The following is an 18,226-nucleotide window of genomic DNA, read 5'->3' on the forward strand; positions in this document are numbered from 1 at the left end:
GATATAATATTGACTGTTCTCAATGTCTCGATTTGATCGCTATCAACTTCAACTGTCTACACGATCATGGAGCATCGTCCAGCGAGAAATCTCCAGCACGAAATTTCTCAAACCACTTTTGACATGTTCGATCAGTCACAGCACCTTCTCCATACACTGCACAAATCGTTTTCTGTGTTTCAGTTGCGTTTTTACCTTTCTTGAAATAATAAAGCATAATATGCCGGAAATGGTGCTTTTTTCTTCCATATTCAATATTAAAATGGCTACACAAAAATCCACCAATTTTGATGTCTTTTTTTAAAATGCACGCTGATGTGACAGCTGTCACATACGACCTAACAAAATTGTTTCGAATGAAGTTAAAGATAACTATGCGCTACTAGAGCCATCTTCTGGAAAAAACTGAACGAACCTTTTGGCCAACCCAGTACCTCAGCTATTAAAAATGGTTCATTCTAGGGCTTTCCTGGTGGCGCAGTGGTTGAGAGTCCGCCTGCCGATGCAGGGAACACGGGTTCGTGACCCGGTCTGGGAAGATCCCACATGCCGCGGAGCGGCTGCGCCTGTGAGCCATGGCCGCTAAGCCTGCGCGTCCGGAGCCTGGGCTCCGCAACGGGAGAGGCCACAGCAGTGAGAGGCCCGTGTACCGCAAAAAAAAAAACACAAAAAAAACAACAAAAAAAATGGTTCATTCTAGTCTTGAAAAAAAATCACCAGCTTCACATAAAATTTAAAGTGGTAGGGAGATTATGATCTTTAATTCTTGAACTCCCCTCCTAACCATAAATTCTCCTTCACATACAGAGTTAAAAAGGGATGTAAGAGGAGTTTAAATTCTTGGCCCTTCAGCCAAATAAAATAGTAATAAATGGACTGGAGGGGGAGAAGAGAAATTGAAGAGATTTCTCCTCTGAGAATTGGTGCTGGTCTATGAATTCCCATTTCTAACTCCAAGAAGTGATATGTGTGTGGAAGGCTGAGGTGACATGTTGCCATCTAATCCCTAGCCTAGTAAGGGAGGTCTCGAGGGAGCTACTTGGGAAATCTGACATATGGGCCTTGCATCTGAGAGAGGGCTGGTACCCAACTTAGGCATGGGAGAACTTCAGCCGACTCTGGAGTTCAGCTGACTCCCTCTGGGATATCCAAGAAGGGCTGAGAGCTTTAATATTAGAACTAGGACAAGGCAGCTACATTGGGAACGGCCTGCGCTCTCAAAGGTTATTGGTGCAAGCCATACGGATCATGTGGTGTACAGGGGATTTGGGCGGTGTGTGAGAAGGGGGGAAACTGGCCTGCCGTTGTCTTAAATTTCTCCTCCAAGCCAGCGGGCCTTCAGGAGAGGATTAGGAGACCTTAGCAGGAAGAGGCAGAAGTTTAAGTGACCACAGTATGCCCTGCAGCAGGTGAGGGAATTTTAAGTGGCTAGCTGGAGTAGAGATGTCTCTATTCACTTTGAGGAAACTATAGGAGAGAGGCCTCCCCAGAAGTGAATGGCCCACAGGAGGAAAAGTCACATTCAAACACTCACAAGTTCAGAGAGCAGGAAACCACCTTGGATGGTACAATTCACAGTAAAACTCTTCTCGATTTTCTTCTTCCCTCCTCATTTTGCCCTTCCCTTCAGCAGGATTCCAGCCTGAAACAGGTCTGGGGTAACATAACCACATAATGCATTGTCAAGAGATGTGGGCTTCATCCATAAAGTTGTGTTGTGACTACAAATACGTTTGCTCAATTCAGTGGTTAACGATGTACCCACGCTCCATGGACCCAGGCAAGCCACCCCGGAACCATTCCGTGGGCTTCACTATGGGCCTATGGCGGTACCTTGCTCACTTATTTATGAACATCACGAGAAGCTGCGATTTCATTCTGATATGTTCACAGAGTCAAGTACGTTTAGGGTATAAAGTCATCATGGAAATTTACAGGAATGTAGAGATCTAAATATAAAGGCCATAACATCACATGATAAGGCAGCGTCCAGCCCAGCAGCTACTCAGGCTGGGCCCCGGTGCCAGCAAATCAGAAGGTCATTTGGGCAGCTGGGAAACGTTCCCTTCATAGTCCGCCATGCCTGCAACCTGGGGAGGACTTCTGCCTTGGACACTAGGGAGCTTCCTCCTTTACAGCGGCAGGGGAAGCCCCCAAGGCGGCCGGGCTCTGCAGAAACAACACCTGCGCCGCGCGTGGGCTCCTAGCTTTTCCGGTTCAGTAGCCAGGACCTAATTAAGTATTCCACAGAGGTGACGTAGCCGGGAGACCACGCCTCCTCAGAAACCCCGCCCCGCCCCGCAGCCGGCAGCGCGTGAAGTCACGGCGTCCCGGACGCGCCCCGCCCCCGGCCGATTGTCGCCAGGGGCCGCTCGCGGGTCTGGTCTCCTAGGCAACCAGGCGCTCCGCCCCTCCGCCCCTTTAACCTTTAGGGTCCGCGGGGCCGAGTCCTGCGCTCGCTCCCTTCTCCCCTCCCTTTCCACTCTTCGCCGGGGCTGTCCCGGCCGGAAGCGAAGATGGCGGCGGCGGCGGCGGCGGCGGGTGCGGCGTCAGCCGAGCTGGTGATCGGCTGGTGCATCTTCGGCCTCCTGCTCCTGGTAGGGGAGACGCTTGGAGTTCCCCAGGGCCTGGACGGGGGAGGGGCAGCCCCGCCGTTGGTCTCCGGGGCCGGGACCCTCCTTGCCCCGCCCCGCCCGCTCCTGCGGGGGCTGCGGGGGCCCTGGGCTGGGCCGCGGTGAGGGGCGCGCCGGCCCCTCGTTGCCCGCGCGGGGTGGTCCCCTCGGCTGGTGGCTGCCTCCTGACCCGGACTCTGCGCTGGCGCACCTGGGTATGGGGGCCCGGGGAGAGGAGGGGCCCTGGGAGCCGGGAGCGCCCGCCTGCTCGAGTCCCGTGGGCGCCGCGTCGTCGCCCCGGGAGGGGGGTTTCTCTGCCCCTCTGAGTGGTCCACCTTGTCCCTTCCCTTAGGATGGGGCGTCTTCAGCCTTCTCTCCCCATTGTGAGACCCTGCCTTGGTGACGTGCGGTGTTCGTTCTGACGCTGGGTTTCGCGTTCCTTCCTGGTCTCTAATGGGCGAAAGCCTGTGCAGGGCGGAGCTGGGGCCCTGGTCACTGCCAGTGTCAGGGTCAGTGTACCCACCTGACTTCAGGTGCCTCCTTCCCAGCCCCCTGGTTCCTGCTTCTCCAGTGAGCAAAACGTGGGCCTTAATGGGCCAAATGGCCTAGGTTGTACTTCCCTAACCCATATTAAAACCCTTTTATTTGGGAATTCAGTTTATTTCTCTTCGTACCCTTCCCCAGTCTCGCTCTTCCCTCGTGGTCTCCAGCGCATCCTGTTGTTGCTTCAACAGGACAACTATCTGCCCCAAAGTATTTTGCCGCTTTGCATTAGGAAAACAATAAAATCAAACCAAAAAACTGTTTACTTCACTTGTTGAAATCAAGACTTGTCTCATTTTACTTCACTTTCTTGATTCCACTACCGTGTTTGCAACCTCTGTGTTATAGTCTGTTTTTCCAGTAGGTGTTGCAGCGGAAACTACTCGCCCCTCCAAAGTGCGAAAACTTGAAAAGGCTTCTCTTGTTGCCTTTACCCCGCGCCCGGAAAGTAATAATGCCTTTACCCCGGAGCACACTTTATTCTGCTTGGAGAAAAGTGGAAACCGTGAAGGTTGGCTGTGGTTTCCAAAACTTGTACTTGGAGAGTTCACTGGCTTTTCCATACCCTCGTATTCACTTGACTTTGTAGCGGAGCAAAATTTGGCGCCCCAAAATGGCTCTCTGGCTTGATGGTTAGTTCAGGCTGATTATATGTAAGAAACAGAAGACTCGGGAAATCTTTCTTTTTTACCTCTGTCTTAGCTGCTGGGAGAATTTTAGGTAAGGGGCTTGTTCCCAAAATAGAGTCATCACCTGAGATATCCTGCAGAGGATGTGGGCTAGGCGTGATGGTGGTGGTTCTCCGCTGGGCCTAGAGATCCGAGTCCCTCTGTCCTGTTGTGTCTGCCTGGCCCAGCAAAAGTGTATTTGCCAACCTTTTGCTTTCTGTGTGCATGTGAATTGCCTTCCTTCCTGTTGAAGTCCCAAACCCACCCCCCACCCCCCCACCCACCCCCCGCTGCCAGGATCCTCTGTCTGTAGCTGAAAGTGGTATTTAAGGTGAGGGCTTTGGCCATTTTGGCGAGTTTTCTTGGGTCTCTCCCCTGTATACATGTTCTCAAGCGTTTGTTTGATTTTCTCCTGTTGATCTATCTCATGTCAATTTAGTTGTTAGACCAGTCAGAAGAACTGCAGAATGAAAGGTACATTTCCTCCTCCCTGACAGAGGAGAACAAAGGAGCAGGTAACCTGTATCAAAGTTCAGGGGGGAGTCTCTTGGCAGTTATCCTTGAAAAACATGTAAGTTACAGCAGTTGTACTGTAAATTGTAGGAGGATGCAAACAAAACAAAATGTGGCCTTTAGGAGGGCCTGAAGATAGGTGGGAAAACAAAAATTCTTGTAACAGGTTATTTTAAGTACTGAAAACCAAAGTATGGTTTTATGAATTAAATAGGACTTCAGAGAATAGAGAACAATATTGGGAGAAAGTGGAATTGAGGCAAACTTTGGGTAGATAATGAAGGGAAGCCATTTAAGTTGGTGATATTACAGTGGGAACAAGATAAAATGAGAAGGGAATTAAAGGTCTGAAATTAGATGTTGGAGTAGAAAGAAATTAGTAATGAGGGCCATTGTTTAATTTTCTGCAAGTCTCTTTAGTTCCTGGATTATTAGAAGAGAGCTGAATTCTCATGTCTGCTTCTGCATTCAGCCTTTTCAGAGATTATTTTGATTGAAGTATATGAAGTTTTAGTGATACGCAGTTGGAAGCAGAGTATCTTAGGTCATTGTGGACCTTGTTCTATAATACTACACCAAAACTCAGTAAGTAGAAGCTTCTTAATATGAAATATGGTTTCTGAAACCCTATCAATGAACTTTTGTTCAGTTGTATTAAAGTCCACGTTGTACTTTGAATGGATCTTTCCCCATGTGTGGTTTTATAATGTGATGCATTTGATCATTTAGAAAATACTGGTTCACTGAGTTATGCAGATCTTCCAAATATGGATACCTTTCATTATATAAATCAAAATATCACATTCATCAGTATCACTACTGATCTTGTCAGAAGAAATGTCTCAGAAATGAATTGTCAAGCTCACAGTCGTGGATACAGGTTTTCCAAAATTCTGGTTTTCATTTGAAGGCTTGAATTTTATCACCTGTAACAAATACTGTCAGTTGTTTTTCTTGAACTGATGGGCTTCCTTTGTTCATTTAGAAAAAATCTGCCAAATATCCAAGTCTGAATAACCATAGTTAGTCACTTGTGCTTTGAAGCGAAAATGATGTTTCTTGGAAATAGTGCCTAGTTTGGCTTTTGACTCTTAAATACTGAGGTGCTTTTCCTGGGGGCAGCCAGCCATCGCAGGTTGAGTACATACTTCCAGTATGCATTTCCCCATGGAGTATTAAAAGAGTCAAGTGTTGAAGTTTAATAAAGTTTAACATTTACTGCTTTGTCAATTATAGTTTTAAGTTAAATAGTCTTTAAAACATTTTTTTTTCCCCCTTCTGTGAGTGTGGTGTGGTGGTAAAGAGTAAGATTACTACTGGCACGTTTGGTGCCAACGCCAGCAGTTTTCCCCACCAAGGCTTTTGCGCCATCAGTGCATATATCAACATAGTGACAAAGGCGGATGATGTCTTAGTATTATTATGGGGTTAGTTTCAATTTGCAAATCCCCAGAAAGGGTTGTGGGACTGCCAGAGGTCTGGGGACTTAACACTTTGAGAACTGCTGCCAGTCATCTTCTAAAGAATCAGAACACTGAGACTGACTTCTTTTGTAACCTTGGGCAAACAGGATGGACTTCATTTTCTTCTGCCGCATAAGGCAAGGTGAGACTTGGCCCCTCTAAAGTCTATAATCCAACTGTCTACGTTTACTGTGTCAATCTGAGCTCCTCTACCTAAGCCTCCCCCTGCAGGATGCTCAGTAATTTGGTTTACACCATCTCTCCAGTTGCACTTCCCGTTACTGTACAAGATTGAGTCTCCGTTTCTGTAAAGCAAGTTTACTCTTGTTACTCAAAGTGAGGGCATCATCTGGGAACTTGTGAGAAATACAAAATATAAGACCCCAGCCCCACCGAATCAGAATCTGCAGTTCGACAAGATCCCAGGCAGTAGGTGTATATTCATTTAACAAAAGTTTATCTGTTCTTATGCCTGCCTCTGCCCAGGTGCTTCTCCACCTTGACTGCTCATTAAAGCCACCTGGGGAGTGTTAAAAGCCCTAATGCCCAGACAGGTGAAATCACAATCTCTTGTGAGGGGTTGGGGACTGCTCTAAACCTTTCCTTATAGTTGTTAGCAAAATTATGTATTGGTCTCTTTTATGAAATCCTCTAAGATGTTACTTCATATGACATTTAATAATAATTGCTGCTGTTTGTGGCGCTGTAGTAAACCCTTCATTCAATTTTTATAACCTGCTATGAAAGAAGTATTCTTATTTCTGTCTTACAGTTGAGGACATTTGGTTTATTTTATAACGTAGTAACTATTGATAGATCTGTTACCGAGTCCAAGCTCGCTCTGCTCGCCGCATGACAGGCCAGTGAACCCGAGTGTCGGGGCAAGGAATGCGACTTTACTCGCAGACTGAGAAGATGGTGGACTAGTGTCTCTGAAAAACCATCTTATGGGGTCTGGATGCCAGTTTCTTTTGCAGAATCAGAGAGGGAGAGGCCTTGAGGAAGTAAAGTAAAAGGGCCATCAGTCTTGCAAAACACTTCCTGGAGTGACCAGCCTGGGAGAGGGGATGTGTTAGTTTCTTTTTCCTTGCAGCCATTCACAGGCCTGCGGGTTCCCTGAGGCAGGCCATTAGGTATGGTTATAATAACAAAAGCAACAAAAAGCAAAGGTTAAAGTCGAAGAAACGGATCCAACTTGGAGTCCGATTTAGCTCTTCCCTGTTACAGATTTAACCTGTAAACAACTGCTTGGGGTTCTGTTTTAAAACTGTAAAGGGATCTTGAGACCAAAAAGTTTGGGAACCTCTGGCTTAACTATTTTGCCTGTGTTGCCCTTTCCCTGCCTGTTATTGGCAAACTCCTTCCTTTGCAGTAATACCAGTCACTCTGAACTTTGTAAAAGTACAGATCTCCTTGAAGTCCAACAAAAAATTTATTGAGCACTTTGTGTCAGGATAGAAAGAAAAGGTTCATCTTCCAGTGACTTCCAAAATAATTGGGGAATATTTTAAATATCTGTCAATTAATTTAGAAACAAACCCATTAAATATTAATATAAGTAACATTTTATGAAAGAATATTTTCCAGAACAAGAAGAAATTAGTAAGTTGTTAAGCCGGAATTTGAATGAAGGTCTTCTTTCTCTCTCCCCTTCCTTCCTTTCTTTCTTTTTCTTTCTCTCTCTTCCCCCTTCCTTCCTCCCTCCCTCCCTCTCTCTCCTTCTTTCTTTCTTTCTCTCTTCGAAGCTTTCTTTCTCTCTCCCTCCCTCCCTCCCTTCCTTCCTTCCTTCCTTTTCTTTCTTTTTCTTTCTTTCTTTCCTTTCTTTCCTTTCTCTCTCTCTCCCCCTCCCCCCTCCCTCTCTCCCTTCCTCCCTCCCTCTTTCTCTTCCTTCCTTCCTCCCCCCTCCCCCCTCCCTTCCTTCCTTTCCTCCTTTGTTTCTTTCTCTCCAACCACCAGGTTCCCAGGAGCACATTTTCCTTTTCACCTTATTTTTTCCTGCTATTCTGATACCAACTGAAATGTTAATAATGTAAAGGAATTACATGCAACAACTTGGATGGATTTCAGATTCATTATGCTAAGTGAAAGAAGCCAGACTCAAAAGACATGCTATATAAGGACATGATGACATTCTAGAAAAAGCAGAAGGTATGGGGACAGATAACAGATAGTGGTTGTCGAGGGCTGGGGAGTAGAGAGACGGGTTAACTCTGGAGGGGCAAAGGGGATTTTTCTGTGGTGATGGAACTGTTCTTATATCTTGACTGTGGTTGGAGAATTTGGAAACTGAAACTACTTAGGTGGTGCTTAGGTTAGTTAGGTGGTGCTTAGTTCAATTCAGTTCTGGCTCCTGAACTAGAAGGGAAGTAACGTTACATGAAAAACTGGGTTTGCCTGTTGATGGGTGTTGAACCAAAAGACACAGCCAAGCCGAAGAGCAGGAGTAGGGAGAGCAAGGGGGGTCCTTCCCAAAGCAGTGTCTCCTCAACAGCAAGATTGGGGGAGTTTTAAGCTAAGGGTGTATGCATATTATTAAGGGGCTTGAGCAGAGGAATAGAATTGGGGCAAAGGTCCACAGAGGCCAAGCTTTAATTGATTGAAGTCACTAGGGTCAGAAAAGGTCAACATCATCACCCCTTAGGTTCCAGTTGATCTAGTGGTTGAGCACCCCAGGTGGGGTTAAATTCTGCAAAACAGCTCAAGAAAGTGCTTCAGGCTAATCTTTACCACCTGTTGAAACAGAATTGGGAGTTTACAACTGATTTATTATCTTTACTGTTGTTACTTCTCTCACCTGGTAAGTCTTTTGTTCCTTTAAGATCTTTAGTTACTGAGACCCATTCAAGCAAGTGCACTGTAGCCAGGCTTAGATGGCTTGGGCCAAAAGTGGCTTCTCTTAAGTCAAGAAGGCCATGCCTGGTTCTCTTTCTCTAGGGAATCCCTGCCCTGTCTGCTTACAGTGAAAGTTAAATCTGTTGAAAAGCATGAAATGCCAAAACTAAGCTTGTGTCCCAGGGCTTTGATAGAGCTTGGTTAAAACCCTGGTTTTCAGGTTCGCCTCAGGTTGGAATCCTCAGGCATTTGAAGTGCTGCCTGGAGGAGCCTCACTCTCTTATTGAAGTGGTTTGCGGGTGGGTGTACAGGTAGGAATTTAAGTTTTTACCCGGGGGATTCTAACACAGCCAAGTTTGAGAATCACTGATTCGGGATCTGTCTGCTTCCCCTAGGATTAGGGCGGAGGTTCTCGAAGTGTAGTCCTTGGACCAGCATCAGCCTCACCTGGGAACTTGTGAGAAACGCAGGTTTTCTGGACCTTCTCCAGACCTGTTGGATCTGGAACTCTGTGCTTTAGCAGCCCTCCAGGGGATTCTGATGCTGGAATCTGAAGTTAGAGGATTGCGAGAGTACAGTCCTATACCCTCTGTTAGTTTCTAGGAAGATGGAGACGACTATTCAGAGTACCTTGTTGAGATGTCAACCTCAGTACCTCTGAGTGTACTTTTTCCCTGGAAAGTTCCTTGCAGTGCACGTGCATCCATTTTCAGTGTTCACTTTTCTTCGTTTAATGCCCTTTGAGATGTGAATTATAATATAATGTGTCAATTGCGTGGTGATTATTGGCAGTTAATCTTTAGTTGAATGGTACTCTTGAACTGTCATAATGGGACAGAAGTTAATTTTAATTCAAGTGGTATTCTGTGATGCTTCAGCAGTAAGAATACGATAGAATAACTTCTGGTTATGTCTTCTTTAGGTTGGGGAGATCTATAGGGAAAAGTATTCAGAGCTAGTTAGAACTGTAATGTGTGAAACCATGAATGGTTATACTGTGTTCAGTAAGGAAATATGTAACTGAGCACTGTTATTGAAAACTTTTGCTTGTTTTTTTTGGTGTCTTGGCACCCAAGTGAAGTTGTACTGCTTTCATGAACTCGGCTTTGAAAGTTACAAATCTTGAATAAATTTATAAGGGGTAGTGGATGTTGCTTGCACATCCGGAAGAATCGCTACTTGACATAATGTTTCCCATTGGGAACTTACAAACACAGACTAAAATCAGTTTTAGAGAATGCATAGGGCAGTAACAAAACATTTCTTTCTGTTCTGTTTCAGGCTATTTTGGCATTCTGCTGGGTATATGTTCGTAAATATCAAAGTCAGCGGGAAAGCGAAGTTGTCTCCACCATAACAGCGATCTTTTCTCTGGCGATTGCGCTCATCACATCAGCACTTCTACCAGTGGATATATTTTTGGTTTCCTACATGAAAAACCAAAATGGTACATTTAAGGTAATTATCATCATACTATGGGAATTTTTCCCTTTCATATTCTTGGCAATTAAGTATTTACTGAAATGTTTAGCAGTGCAGTGTATGTTGTGTTTTATTGTCGTCTCCGGGAATAAGCGAGAATGGAAATGCACATAGAGGCCGAGCATATGACAACTACATGGAACAGACAGACTGCGCACTGACTTACACCCATCCAAGTGTGAAGAATGCCTTTGTTAATCGGAAAATGTGCTAAGTAATCATAATAGGGTTATTTTTGTGCCTCTTGCAGCTCCCTTGAAGCCTGTTTGACTTGATCTGCATCAGTGCAGTACGTGGATAATTTAGAAGGGATTTTGTTAGTGGCAGATTAGGGTCTTCGTCTCTATGTCATATTGAGTACTCTGAGTCACTGTGATGTAGGCTGCGGATTATCAGACCAGAGTTCTCATCTTGATTCGCACTGTCTAACTTGTGTCTTTGGCCAAACTGAACTTTTCTGGACTTCAAGTTGCTCATTTTTAAAATGCATGGTGTTGGACTGGAAAATTTCTGAGTTTCTTTTCAATTATGCAAGTTACTTTTACATTTCTTATTAGTGTAACCTTCTGTGAGGCAGGAACTGTGTCTTGTTTGTTTCTGTATGCCCAGTGTCTGACAAGCAGTAGGAACTTAAATATTTGAATGAAATATTATTTCAGTTATCTCAGTAATGCATGGTTCCAAAATAAGTTCCTGAATTGGGCCAACTGGGCTGAAATGATTTGGTAATTTTTGGTAGTTAGGTTTGGATAGATTCTGATTGCTGTGAAAACTACAGTTATTTTCTGTAGGTCAGTCATTCATTTAGCAAGTATCAGTTGACCACTTAGTATGTGCCAAACACTGTACAGAGATAGTAACTAACATTTGTTGAGTATTTACTATGTGTCAGACCCTTTCCTAAATGGTTTACATGTCTTCACGCCATTAATGTCCCAACAGCCCTATGAGGTAGATAGTGTTATCCATGTTTTTATGGGCAGGAAGCCAGGGTTCAGAGAGGTGACGTGACCCATCTCAGGTCTTGGGGTTTGTAAGTGCTGTTGCTGGGATTTGAAGTTCTGCAGTCTGGCTCCAAGGCTCTTTGCTCACTGGGATCTGGATCTGTACCTCTATCTATATCTATCCATCTGATACAGTGGAAGTAGTGTTATCCCTTGTACAATTGTTGTTTGAGTAGGAGATTTTTTAAGTTTTAAATTTAGAATATTTGATTTGTTTAGATTTTGTGGGATTATGTTTTCATCTTGAAATTTCTAAAGTAAGTATTTTCATGAAATTATGAACTTGCCCTTAGATTATGTAGTTGTTCTGGGACCATGCTTAATTTAGTAGTCACTTTCTGGGTACTAGTTTTTTGTTTTACTTTTGTTTTTTTTAACCCATGAGATTGCATTTATACTTGTTTAAACAAGACTTAGGAATTCACCCACCTAAAGAAGCAAAAGTATTACCCATAAAAACTTGGGACATTTATTTTATTAATAATATGCCCCAAAAGAGAAGAAAATGTATAACTGTAGTTAATGTGCTTATTTTATGGTTGTTAAATCTGAATGTGCACCAGTAATTAGAAGGGAAAAATTCCATGTTAGTGTTTTTTCCCCCAATTAAAAGAAAAAGTTTTCTTTCATTATTGAGCGATTATTTATTCAGCAATTATATGGTTTTTTTTCTGCTGTTCATTTACTTAGTTGTCTCTGTTTAGTTCTGTTTGTTTTTAGCTAACTCAGCTTAATGTACCAGTTGTTTTCCCAACACTTTGATGCCTTTCTTGATATTTTAAACATTCTTTGTTTCCCTTTCTGTCTTTTTCTGGGAGGGCTGGATGGGGGACTAGTGAAATTCATAAGAGTTGTCATTTGAAGCTGGCATGTGCTAACACTCAAAGGAGAACTGAAAAGAATTTCAAAGGACACTTCCCCAGTAAACCCTAGCGAGTATTTTGTCCAAAATGTTATTAATGAATTCCCTTGGGGTGCTTAGTGAAAGACAAGAGTAGGTATTTAAGAATTAGTTTTCAGACTTCATGCGGCGGCTGTAAATTTAGCTGTCTTCGGGTAGAAGTGCCCACAGTGTCTTTAATCTCTTCTGTCCTTATTAGTCAGGATGAATGTGCAAGTTGACGTTGTTTTCCATGATGAATTATGTTGTATCCTAAGTTTTACAGTGTGCATTTCTTATTCCTAAATGAATATAAGTATCGTCTAACTTTCTCCATTTCCACCTCAAATATTGAAGCCTCTAAACCGATTAGGGACCTGCTTATAAGGTATAATTGTTTGGAAACTCGAGATGTCGAGGACTGCTAACATTTGGCGTAGGAACTGAGGGTGCCAGGCAGGCAGTCTACATACTTTCCCTGTTTCGTCTTATTTGCCTTCCTAGCTGTTTCTGCCTTCTTTTGGCCAAGGGTATATTGTAATAACGTCTGAACTGTTTCCATTCACCCTTTTTTTTTTTTTTGCGGTATGCGGGCCTCTCACTGCTGTGGCCTCTCCCGTTGTGGAGCACAGGCTCTGGACGCGCATGGCTCACGGGCCCAGCCGCTCCATGGCATGTGGGATCTTCCCGGACCGGAGCACGAACCCGTGTCCCCTGCATCGGCAGGCGGATTTTCAACCACTGCGCCACCAGGGAAGCCCCCATTCACCTTTTTTTAAACACATGGCACTATGAATAATTTCAGCCAGATAATTTCTTTGTTTCTAGTTTTTGTGAAATAATTAACTTTATAGATTAAAAAGGAAAAAAAAAACCTTAAAGTATAGCCAGAAGTGTTCTATTATAGTGTCTAATTGACCAATAACTTTAGCTAGTGATATACACAAAGTATACCAATCAAAAAAATCAGAAATGGCCACTAACGTGAACAAGTATTCTTTATTTTATACAGTGTGTAAAATTAAAATAAAATCAGTAGTTAAGATACGGCATTGCAACATTTGTTTTGGTAGCTAAAATGTTCACCTCCTTCCCTCCATCAATGGTTAGTCTCTTTATGGCCCATAATTAGGAGATGTCTGGGTTGAACTCTACTGCTGCCTCATACCTACTCTCAGATGCTGGTAATTTTATCCTAGAACTCTGTACTCTTCGCTACACCTTAAGTATGTTCATGAACTTAATACTGACTGAGTATGAAATGTGTACCTGACAGAGATGTGGATGCTAGAGATTAACGATTACAGCCAACGAGGCCGCTGCTCTCAGGGAGCTCACGTTCTGTGAGAGCAGACCAGCAGTCAACAGACAAAACAAGCTAGCTTCCTCGTGCTCACTCCAGTGAGGATGCAGAGCAGAGCGATGTGAGGCTCAGCTCGGTGGTGGGTGTTGAGGCAGGACAGCGGGATGAGGAGGGCCAGGGCCAGGCTGCCAGGTCCTGGAGGTGGGAACTGAGTGAGGGCTGCCTCAGGGAGAAGCAGCGACCGGTACAGAGGCCCTCAGGCAGATGTGCTTTTGGCCCGTTTGGCTGAGCTGTGGCATTGGGGGCCATGCTTTGCTACGAGCTGAGATGAAGAAGAAGGTGGGGCCAGATTGTTTGCCACTTTTAGGCCATGTTAATGGGTTTAGATTTTCTTCCAAGGGCAATGGGAAGTTAGTGAAGGTAAAAAATAAAGGTGATGTGGGTTAGAGGGGTAGTAGTGGAGAAAAGGGATTAAAAGCGGTATGGATTTTGGAGCTAGAACTGCTTGGATTGGCTGATGGATTAGATATGGAGGTGGAAGGAAAATGAAAACTAGAGATTAACGAAGCACTAAAGCTTAGTACACCTTAGAGAAATAGGGCAGCCTGGGGGAGTAATTAGACTTGTGTGTGCACACGGGCAAGTGAGGGATGTAAAAAAAGAGCTGTATTTTGGACAAGTTACCTTCAAGGTGCCTATCATACGTATTCAAGTGCAGCGTCGAGCAGGGAGTTGAAGCTCCAGGGAAACCTTAGGGTTGGAGAGAAGTATCTGGAAGTCATCAGCATGTGCACGGTATTCAGAGCTATGCACTGTCCAGCTGCTGGGGAGACCGAGTGGTCAGACAAGGCTTGGCATGGGCCATGGATTCGAGAGCCGCGCTAGTTACCTGGAGCTGGCCCAAGGGGAGGGGCTGCAGCCTGGGAGGTGGGAAGGAAAACGGAAGAGGAGGCTTCTCAGGAGAAGACTGTGTTTCAGGAAGAGTGATGCTGAGAGGTGGAGGGAGAGAGGGAGGGGAGTGACTGCGTTCTGGTGAAGAGCCGTCCCCATGGAGCCGCGGGGCAGTTGGTGGGAGTGGCTGAGTGCGGGCGGAAGGTGAGGGAGCAGTGACTGGGATGCTGACAGCTTTTCAGGAAGCTCTGTCCTCCAGGGGAGTAGGAGGTAGGGTGGGGTGTGTTTATCTGTGGTGGTGGTGTGTCCTTTCATGGAAACTACTAGAGCCTGTGTACTTTAGGGTTCAGTAGAGTGGGAGAGGTGTCTGGGAGGAGAGAAAGCGTATCGCTGCAGGTGCAGTGTCCCTGCGAAGGCCGAGGGGTGGGGACCCAAAGGGAAAGGGTTGGCTGTAAATAGCGCGGTCGAGTACAGATCGCGGTCGGTTCTAGATTGGGGAGTGAATTGAGTAGGTCTCTTTTGTCCTCAGATTTTTTGAGAGACCTTTAAGTCAGTGTTTGTCAACCATTGGCTTCTGTGCTGGGTGACCCCTGTGAGGGCTGTCCTGTGCATTGCAGGTGTTTAGCAGGTCCTGGCCTCTGCCACTCGATGCCGGTAGCCTACAGAGCCTGCCGCCACCCTCCAGCATCTCCAGGACATTGCCAGGTGTCCATGGGGGATGGAGTCACCCCTGCATGAGAACCATTGGTCTGAGGTGAGGTTATCTGGTAAAATTAAGGAGAGTCAGGTGTGGTTTGGGGCTGGACGGAGCATTTCAGAAAGTCATCTTGAAGAATGGGAGAGGGAGTTTTACATACACGAACCGCTTACCGCTTTGTATCGTGGACTTTATATCCTTTTCCTTTCTTCTAAAATGTTCTTCTTTCGTATTCTTTACTTAGTATTAGTTCTTGTTTGTCTCACATTCCTGTGGGGCTTCTGGAGTTCTTTCGGTCTCTACTTTGGGAGGCATGCCAAGCCTTGTCTGACCACTCGGTCTCCCCAGCAGCTGGACCTGCTAAACACCTGCAATGCACAGGACAGCCCTCACAGGGGTCACCCAGCACAGAAGCCAATGGTTGACAAACACTTTATATCCTTTTCCTTTCTTCTAAAATGTTCTTCTTTCGTATTCTTTACTTAGTATTAGTTCTTGTTTTTCTCACATTCCTGTGGGGCTTCTGGAGTTCCTTTCGGTCTCTACTTTGGGAGGCAGTAGCTTGTGAAATGTATCAAGGGCACAGCATTTCTCAAAATGTAGAAGAAGGAAGTTTCATAAACTAAGCTGTTTTGACAGTACATCAGATACCTTGGAGGCAAGACTGTATATAAAAGCCAAATACACAAATAGTACTTCAGTGATGTTGTATATTTTACACATATTTTTGCTTTAAGATAGTAACCGTAATGCTCTCTAACTGCCACAAGATTTGGTTAAACTAAAGAACGTTGGAGGGTAAAAGATACTAAATTTCAGTGAACCTTTGGCTTTAATTACCTTCAGACTTTCTACATTTAATCTTTTTCTGAGGTTGGGGTCTTCTTCAATTTTGAAGTTTAACTTTTATGTGATTCTCAATGGGTACGTTAATGCCTTGTGGGGTTGTCTTGGAAATTGGTAGGGAGCTTGCGTGAGGATAGATGTAATTATCCTGTTTCAAAAAATCTTCAAGTTTGGAAAATCTTTTAAAATGTCTGTTTTGCTGTATAAACAATGACTAAAGAAACAGAGCTTTTGGGAGTAGAAGCTTTGGTTGTGTGTATATTCATTTGGATTCTTGCGTCATTGATGAAGAAATTTCCAGTCATTGGCTAGAATTCTCCCCAGTGCTTTTCCAGTCCTGTGTGGTAAGCACTGCTTAACGTTCTTTCCATTTTTCTGTAGTATATGTACAGTGTTTCTTTCATTACGTTTTTTAGACAAAGATTGTGTACGTCGTTAAAACTGTTGGTTGCAACTTGTTCTGTTTACCCGCACTCAGAAGTACTTTATGGATATCCATATACACCTGTATGTTTTTCAGATGACTTTTAGAATCAGCATGGCAAAACACTGTACCCACTATTGGGATTTTGATAGGCAATATATAGTGTTTATAGATTAATTTGGAGGGGTTTGGTATTTACGGTCTTTTCATGTGGGAACGTGTGACTTTTCATTTATTAGGATCTTTTTTATATTCTGTAATTATTTGTTTGTTTATATAGTTAACATAATTTTAAAATTTAGGCCATTAAGTTTTTCTTTTTTAAAAAAATTTATTTGGGGCCTCCCTGGTGGCGCAGTGGTTGAGAGTCCGCCTGCCGACGATGCAGGGGACGCAGGTTCGTGCCCCGGTCCGGGAAGTTCCCACATGCTGCGGAGTGGCTGGGTGCGTGAGCCATGGCCGCTGAGCCTGCGCGTCCGGAGCCTGTGCTCCGCAACGGGAGAGGCCACAACAGTGAGAGGCCCGTGTACTGGAAAAAAAATAAGAAAATTATTTGTTTTTTATTTATTTATTTTTGGCTGTGTTGGGTCTTTGTGCTGCGCACGGGCTTTCTCTAATTGTGGCGAGCGGGGGCCACTCTTCGTTGCGGTGCGTGGGCTTCTCATTGCGGTGGCTTCTCTTGTTGCGGAGCATGGGCTCTAGGTGCGTGGGCTTCAGTAGTTGTGGCGCGTGGGCTCAGTAGTTGTGGCACGTGGGCTCAGTAGTTGTGGCTCACGGGCTCTAGAGTGCAGGTTCAGTAATTATGGCGCTCCGCGGCATGTGGGATCTTCCTGGACCAGAGATCAAACCCTTGTCCCCTGCATTGGCAGGCGGACTCTTAACCACTGCACCACCAGGGAAGTCCTCTTAAGTTTTTCATAGTCTTAATTGCTATTGGAAAAATACTATTTTCATTGTGCGCTGTGTGTCAAGGTTTGCATTTGTAGTGCTAAATTTGGGGTTTCCACATTTTTTTGTTCTTTTAGGCATTTGTTAATTAGAAATTCATAGATATTCATTGCTAGAGGTGTTTGTAGGTGAAAAAGGAAAAAAAAGAAAAACCTAAATTATTTTAGAGTTAAATGTTACCACGCTTCCTTAAGAGACCTTGTAAGTGGGATGTTGATACTGACTTGAGCTCTTAAAGTATTGATAGAACAAAATTGACCTGAATACTAATTTGAGCCTTGGTACTTAATTGCAATGACCGGTCACTTTAACGCTCCAGGCTTAATTTTTTATATGCGTACAATTAGGATAGTCAAAAAGGCTTGCTATTATACCCCAGTTCTATTTCATTAATGTATAGTTTTTTTATTTGAAAAGATTAATTAGAATTAATTTTCTAAGTTAAAGTACTAAATTTAAATGACTAATTTAAAGAAAATGTGGGTTGAATGCTAAGAAGTTTATATTGACTGTTCTTTTAGGTATTTTAAAATATCTTGTTTCTAAAATACAAATCATACCTGTCATTCTGCACAAAACCGCATCACTATTTTCCATTGCCTTTAGGACAGAGGCCAGAATACTTGGCGTGATTCACAGTCCCTCAAACCTAATGCCTTTCCCTCCCTCACTCCACCTGCTTTCTCTTCCCTTTCCAAAAGCTCTAGTGAATCTATATTTTGCTTCCTGCAGGTTTTTCAAAGTCTTCATGTATGTTCCTTTATTCTCTTCCCTCCTTCCCACTGTGTTATTCTGGCCCCAGTTTAGTGGCCATGGCCCGTAGCTGCCTCTGCTTCATGTGCTTCCCCAGAAACATGTCGTCACATTAGCTCAGCATTCACCTGCTGAAATTGCCTGTTTACTTGTCTGTCACTTCTTGAGGGCACAGACCATACCTGTCAGAGTCAATGGTACATTTATAAGTGATATTCAGTCATATTAAAATTTAAGTATAATTGTTAAGCAAATGGCTGTTTCATTAATATTTCTATTGTTTCCTTTTGATCCTAGGACTGGGCCAACGCTAATGTCAGCAGACAGATCGAGGACACCGTATTGTATGGTTACTACAGTAAGTATA

General features: G+C 44.2%; 1 protein-coding gene across 1 annotated transcript in view; it reads left to right on the top strand.

Annotated features, from left to right (window-relative positions):
• The first annotated feature begins 689 nt into the window (after positions 1-689).
• LMBRD1 (LMBR1 domain containing 1) overlaps positions 690-18,226 on the top strand; it is a 118,463-nt gene continuing 100,926 nt past the window's right edge. Inside the window, exons 1-3 of the mRNA XM_032651454.1 lie at positions 690-2,597; positions 9,913-10,089; positions 18,157-18,217. Coding sequence (XP_032507345.1) covers positions 2,517-2,597; positions 9,913-10,089; positions 18,157-18,217 — 319 coding nt within the window. The 5' untranslated portion in view covers positions 690-2,516. The remainder of the gene's footprint in view (positions 2,598-9,912; positions 10,090-18,156; positions 18,218-18,226) is intronic.

Source organism: Phocoena sinus, chromosome 12 (genome assembly GCF_008692025.1).
Source record: "Phocoena sinus isolate mPhoSin1 chromosome 12, mPhoSin1.pri, whole genome shotgun sequence".
Classification (NCBI taxonomy): Eukaryota; Metazoa; Chordata; class Mammalia; order Artiodactyla; family Phocoenidae; genus Phocoena; species Phocoena sinus.